The 6,635-nt window shown below is 48.2% G+C and overlaps 1 protein-coding gene across 2 annotated transcripts; it reads left to right on the top strand.

Moving 5' to 3' along the window:
- The first annotated feature begins 255 nt into the window (after nt 1-255).
- On the top strand, nt 256-6,399 carry spred3 (sprouty related EVH1 domain containing 3). Of its 2 annotated transcripts, none has more exons than XM_042064135.1 (6): nt 256-461; nt 3,252-3,402; nt 3,607-3,775; nt 4,045-4,106; nt 5,094-5,261; nt 5,401-6,399. In XM_042064135.1, exons 1-6 carry the CDS (start codon nt 451-453, stop codon nt 6,397-6,399), a joined length of 1,560 nt encoding a protein of 519 aa, XP_041920069.1. In that variant the 5' UTR covers nt 256-450. The 2 variants fall into 2 exon arrangements, with proteins under 2 accessions (XP_041920069.1, XP_041920068.1); XM_042064134.1 differs by lacking the exon at nt 256-461 and adding an exon at nt 2,005-2,201.
- Nucleotides 6,400-6,635: the final 236 nt, after the last annotated feature.

Below are 6,635 nucleotides of genomic sequence, written 5' to 3'. Positions count from 1 at the left end.
CGTTTGGGTCAGTGGCTTTGGTGTAAGAAAATACATTCATTGATCGCCTTGTAGAAATTTAGATTCTCGACTTGCCTTAAGTGCCAACCCTGTGGAGTCTATGTTGTGAGAGACTGTGTGAGGCGGTTTAACGGTATCTAGTCTGAAAGGAAGGCGGCAGGTAGAGTATGAGGACAAGAAACAGGGTGGGAGTAATTGAGAGAGGGTGAGGGAGGGTGAGGGAGGGAGGATGCTGCCGCTGCCAGCGGAAAATGGCTGCTGCAACCTCGAGCCCATCCTGATACACCAAAACGACATAAAGGTGGAAAGTAAAAAGAGACGAACATGAGAGCAGCCAGAGGGACCGACAGACAACGGGAGTGAGGGAAAGGAGTCGAGTGTGAGCCGAGAGGGGGGATTAAAAAAGGAGACCGGGGGGCACAAGCTCGAAGCAACGGGCAACACCAAGTCATGGAGGGCGAGTAAGTCTTCACATTTTTTATTTGCCAAAGCACAAAATTGAACACAGAGACATGCATCGAAGATAGACTAATGGTGCTCTGTTCCTTTGTCATAACTGAAACCCCGCCATACGATCAACCACAATTATACACATACAATTATATTGTTGGTAATAAATATTACGTAGGCTAGTATCGGCAGTATACACCCTGTTCTCCATACATCCGCGCAAATGTGTGGTAAATACGTACTTATATGGTTCGAGTTCTAAATGACAACTACATAGTGGAGATGTAAAAAGGAGCTTCTTTGCCACTTCAAAGACAAACACGGGGATAGTTTGTGTTTTGGCCATAATACGCAATGGGAATTGGCACATAGCAGTCAGGAGGAGGTGTGAAGACTTCTCCTCTTAACCATTAAATACATCCGTGAATCTACAAATGTGTTGAAGAAATGGACAAAATATGGCGAGTTTTCTACCCACGTCGCAGGAAGGCAAACCGTCACTGAAAGGTGTAGCGCGCGGGTGATAGTGTTATGATTTTTATCAACGCGCCTCGGCTTTCATTATGATTTTTAAAGCCAAACTTTATGAATGAAATGTGATTTTTTTCCCTCTCACCCGCTTCTCAACCCCCTCCTCCTTTCTTTTTCTCATGTCGCCCCCACCCCCCAACTCTCGCTTTCTCCATCTCCCCTCTCACCCACTCATTTCTTCTTTATAGTCGATGGTAGTTGATTTCCGTGTTACAGCACATCCGATTGAATCAGCCAGTTTTATTGTATTTCATTCATAAAATAAGAGGTGTTGGATTGTGTGTATATCTCCCTCCCTCTCTTTTTTCCCTCTCTCTCTCTCACACACACACACACACACACACTCTGTGTGTGTGTGTGTGTGTGTGTGTGTACGTGCGCGCGCCCGCGCGCAGAACTGGCGATAGGTGGAGATAAGATAACGCAATTTATTACAATTGTTGAAACAATATTGTCATTGGTATTAAATAAAACTTGTTTAGCAAAGGCCATGAGCACGAAATAGCTTTCGGTAAACGCTACATCGCTAAAATAGAGAACCGCCATAAGGCTTTAGGAGATCCACAGGCCTCGTATGGCGATGGGCGCGTTCATTGATACATCTCTGTGAGAAATGCACTCATTCTTTCCTCCACCTTCCTCCCGGTCATTCGCTCCAGAGGCAATCGCAGTTTCTCTTTCCCATCCCTAGTCATTTCCATTTGCTTTACTAATGCGGTGTTGAACAAAAGAACCTGCACATATGTCTCAGTTCTACGATGCGCCTTTATGCAGTTTGCCGTTTTCGTTTGTGATGTGTAGTTGAGAGATCATCGCTGCGTTTTATTTGTGTCGCTGCTTTTTAAATGAGATTAGATTTACCTTGACCACGTGATCGTCCATTAAAAAATTACTCTGCTCTATCTCATTGAAATGAAGGTGTCCCCACTGATTGTGTTTTCCCCGACAGAATAATTCATACCAAACCACATCCAAATATAGCTGTAAGCAGCAATGTGGGGCCTAGCAGCCTAGCTAACACGGTTGCCATGGAAACTTTATGTTTTTTTATGCCAAGGGCAAGGTGTCAAGCACTCAGCCAGTTTCAGGGCAGTGGATTAAAGATTGGCCAAGTTATGACCTCACTTCCTGTTTGGTGCCCTCGCAAATTTTGATTGGTTAATATTGGGCTTGACCTGAAGATAATTTATGCCAAATTCCATGAAAAAATTGCCAAATTGGTGAGCTATGAAAACTTTTTTGTGTTTTCTATAAAATCCAATACTGTCACCATTTCAATGTAGAATTGTATTTTTCTTGCAAGCTCATCAACAGGTATTCGCTAAAATGAGTTTTTGCCTAATATAGTCCCCCTAGACGCCAAATGATGCAAACTTTCTTGTGCATCCTCACAATCGGGTCCTTAGTCCATCCATTTACCAAGTTTGGTTTTGATACATCAATACATTGCTATGAGCTCACTTCCTGTTTGGTGACTTGGCCACCACTTTTGATAGGCTATATTGGGTGAACATATTCGCAAATCAAGTGAGGCCTGGTTTGAAGATCATCTTTGACAAATTCAGTGGAAAATGGATAAAATGTGTGACCTATGAAAACATTTTTGTGTTTCTGATAAAAATCCGATTTGGGAGAAAATCTAATTTTGCAGAAACTGACGTGACGGGGTGTGTTGAACTCAACTTAATCCAAGGATTCCAACGGTACCTCATTTTTTAAAAACAAGCGTTACATGCATGGATGCAACTCCAAATCTGACCCAGTGTTGAGGTTCAATCATGAAACTTGCTAGGCCCCCAATTACACAGGCTGATGTTGTTCATTTGTGTGGCTTAAAAGGATAATGTTACTGTTAAGATCATATGTCTCTTATGTCTCTCCAAATAGCAATCATATGGTACCACTGCCACCTATCACCATTTTGATAAGAAATATCAACATATGTGAATACGTGGACTGCATATTTGGCCTGAGCTTTTCACAACCATTGTCTTTGTATTGTTTTATTATGAATTACTTGTGATAACAGTTTCTTTGCAGCAGAGTGCTCTCAGAGAATGAAGCATTTCTCTTTTTTTATGGCTGGATCTCAAATGGCTTTCTAGCAGCATACAGCCGAGTCTACAGGAAAGTTACCATTCCATGTTATGACAAAGCTCATTCATATGAATAGTAATTGAAAGCGTAAGCTGTTTTAGATGTGGCCTCTGCTGGTGTTCAGTTCAGTGTTTAGCCAGCTGCTGCACTCACTCCTCTTTCTTTCTCAACAGTGTGCGTGTTCGTGCATTGGTCTTGACACGAGATGACTCTAGCGGCGGGTGGGTGCCCCTTGGAGGTGGTGGCCTTAGTCATGTGGTCATCTGTAAAGGACGGGGGAGGAGAGAGTACATCATACACGGAGAGCGGCTGCACGATCGAGCAGTGAGTGTGTGCGTGTGTGTTAAGGCCTGTCCTCTGATTACAAAGCCTTTTTTTTTCTTGTTCCTTTCCAAAAACTCTCAGTCCCCACCACAGGAATCACCCCCTTCATAACCCAGTCTGTGTCTTGCTGAAGGTGTCTGGCCTATCCAGATGCCTCTATTTCTAATGGCTTAGTAACCTTCTCCTCCTTCCCCATTTGTGCAGCCCGTGCTGGAGTGTGCTGTGCAGAGGGGCCTGGTGTACAACAAGGTGAACCCCATTTTCCATCACTGGCGGGTGGAAGACAGGAAGTTTGGTCTGACTTTCCAGAGTCCTGCTGAAGCCATCTCCTTTGAGCGAGGCCTTCAAAGTGTCCTTGACAAACTGGAGAGAGGTACAGACAGATGGTCTTCAATTAGCAAGGACAAATAAAGGAGCTGGAAAGACGTGTGTTGTTTATGGTGTCAAATAGGGCTCAACAAAGCTGCATTATCAGGGCATTTGTTGTGAACCTGGTGTGCTCCAGTTGCTACAACTTGAAGTGTTTTACTTAAGATTAACCAACATTTATTACATTATTGTTCAGGGGTAGAATTATTTGAGGTACAAATAGGTACACTTTCATACCACTTCTTCTTCATCATTCTTTCTCTTGTTTTGTAGGATCAGACTCTCCCTCTTCCTCGACTCCAGAGGAGGGTGACACAGAAGATGACGGTCAAGCAGTGAGTACCTTTTTGACTGTCACCCATTTTTATTCCAGAAGTCATGAACATTTTGATTAGAAATGTTATTATACTATACTAACACATTTATGCAGAATTGTACTCCAACCTGTCATTTCAGTGTAGTAGTGTTTGCTGTTGTTCTGGTCAGGAGGTGGAGGTAGAGAAATCTAATGTTTAGACTTTTTACACTTAAGGAAAGTCCTGTTTTGAGGGCACTCTCATTAGAATACGATAATAAGAATAGCTCCTGAAACCCTCAGTGTAATTGGAGGGGGACATATCTACAAAGCTTTCACACTAGCTCAGTTTAGTGAATCCTATTTACAGATATGAACTTCTATGAGCCAGTGAGCTCTTACTCTCAAGATACTTTGAAAGTGAGCAAGATAGAGACTGTTGGAGACTGGAGACTGAAGTGGAGTAGAACCTCTGCCTTATACAGAAGCCTTAAATAAATACAGTCATTTACCATCTTTGTTAGTCTCATACATGCAGTTGAGGAAGTGTACAACTGAGAAAGTGTACACATTTGATGACTTGCAGTCTGTTGCAGTATGAGGAAGTGTATGCGTGTGATGACTTGCAGTCTGTGTTAGTCTCATATATGCAGTGAGCTATGAAGAAGTGTATAGGTGTGATGACTTGCAGTCTGTGCCAGTATGAGGAAGAGTATGAGTGTGCTAACTTGTGGTCTGTCAGTACGAGGAAGTGTGTTGACTTGCAGTCTGTGTCAGTCTCATATATGCAGTGAGCTATGAGGAAGTGTGTGAGTATGTTGACTTGCAGTCTGTGCCAGTCTCATATATGCAGTGAGCTATGAGGAAGTGTGAGTATGTTGACTTGCAGTCTGTGCCAGTCTCATATATGCAGTGAGCTATGAGGAAGTGTGTCAGTATGATGATGAGTTGTAGTCTGTGTCAGTGTCATATATGCACTATGGCTATAAGGGAGTGTATGAGTGTGATGACTTGCAGTCTGTGTCAGTCTCATACAGGCAGTGAGTCGTCCTCTAATAGTAGGAAGGAGATGCTGCCCAAGCCCATCACCATAGTGACTAGCGAGTCGTCCTCTACATGCTTTGTGCGATCTGCCACAGAGGACTTTGGCTATGGATCAGGGCATGCTGTTACCACACAGACGACCCCTGCTCAGGTAACCAATGAACAAGCACACAAACAAAAACTCCTACTTTATAATTTATTGGAATCCCATAGAGATTCGGACATCATTTTGAGGAGGTTGGATTAGCCTGCATGTGTTGGTAGCTCATTTTGTCTCCTTTCCCCTTCAGATCCACACACGGCCAGTGGTGCTGCAGCAGCATGTTTGCCAGGTGACGGCAGTGCTGAACCCCCCAGCGCCACCGCCCCCTACCCCCGCCCCAGCCACCCCTCCCCTGGCGCCTCCCCCCTCCTCCCCACTGTCCCCACTCTCCCCCACCATCTCTCTCCTGGAGGAGGGCGACCTGCGCAACCTGGACCCCTGTAAGGACCTGTGGGGCTCGCGCGGGTACGAGGACTACCGGTGTGCCGGGGCCACGCAGACCAAGGTGGGAGGTCTCACGGGAGGCGTGGTCGTCGGGACCGGGCCGGAGAAGGAGGTGTGCGTGGTGCGCTTCGAGAAGGAGCTGGCCGGCGTGGGCACGGCCGGCTGCGAGGTCACCATCTCCCTGGACCCCAAGGGCTCCGGCCGGCACCTGTCCTCGCCTACCTGCACAGCCATGCCCAACGCCACGTCAGGAATGTCTCCGACGGGGGGGTCGCCCCAGGAGACGGGTAAGGGCTCGCCCTCGCCGTGCTGCATCCACACCTCGCTGGCCACGCCCCGCTCTCGGACTCACAGGAGAGGCGGCGGGGGTGGTAGCAGCGTCGCCGGGGGAGACGCCATCTCGCCCGACGAGGACAGCCCGTGCCCCCAGGGCCTGCCATCGTGCTCGTCGCGCTGCGTCTACTGCCGCTCGGTCTTCAGCGCCTCCGAGAACGGCCGGGGCCGCTGCCGCGACGCGCCCGACCCGGCGCTGCACTGCCTGCGGCAGTGGACGTGCGTGTGGTGCGCCGAGAGCCTGCTCTACCACTGCATGTCGGACTCGGAGGGGGAGTTCTGGGAGCCGTGCTCGTGCGAGGACTCGCTGGGCGGCCGGCCGCACCCGCTGTGCTGCGCCCGCTGGCTGGCGCTGCTGGCGCTCTCGCTCTTCGTGCCCTGCATGTGCTGCTACCTCCCGCTCCGCGCCTGCCTGCGCTGCGGCGAGAGGTGCGGCTGCTGCGGCGGCAAGCACAAGGCGGTGCGGTAAGGTGGGGGGTGGGGGTGGGGGGGGGGGGAGCGGTGGCACGGGCGGGGCCTGGACAGAAAGAGAGAGAGAGAGATGGAGATGGAGAGAGATGTCAGTGGGATCGGCGGAGGTGTATTTCGGCGGGATCCAAGGGTTTGTTTTCAGGCTGCGTCAGGCTTGGGAGACGAGACGAGACGAGACGAGAAGAGAGCGAGCACAGAGAACTGTGAGAAAGACGCGAGTCCTTCCCAGCTGGA

Source organism: Alosa sapidissima, chromosome 15 (genome assembly GCF_018492685.1).
Source record: "Alosa sapidissima isolate fAloSap1 chromosome 15, fAloSap1.pri, whole genome shotgun sequence".
Lineage (NCBI taxonomy): Eukaryota > Metazoa > Chordata > Actinopteri > Clupeiformes > Clupeidae > Alosa > Alosa sapidissima.
Note: the sequence above shows the minus strand (reverse complement) of the source record. Positions and strands in the feature narration are given on the sequence as shown.

Excerpts from the sequence above, each read along its gene's own strand:
- spred3 (XM_042064134.1), top strand. The coding sequence starts at position 2,170 with ATGCCAAATTCCATGAAAAAATTGCCAAATTG. Across the intron at positions 3,776-4,044 it reads CCTTGACAAACTGGAGAGAG|GATCAGACTCTCCCTCTTCC; the intron begins GTACAGACAGAT and ends CTTGTTTTGTAG. Across the intron at positions 4,107-5,093 it reads CAGAAGATGACGGTCAAGCA|TCTCATACAGGCAGTGAGTC; the intron begins GTGAGTACCTTT and ends AGTCTGTGTCAG.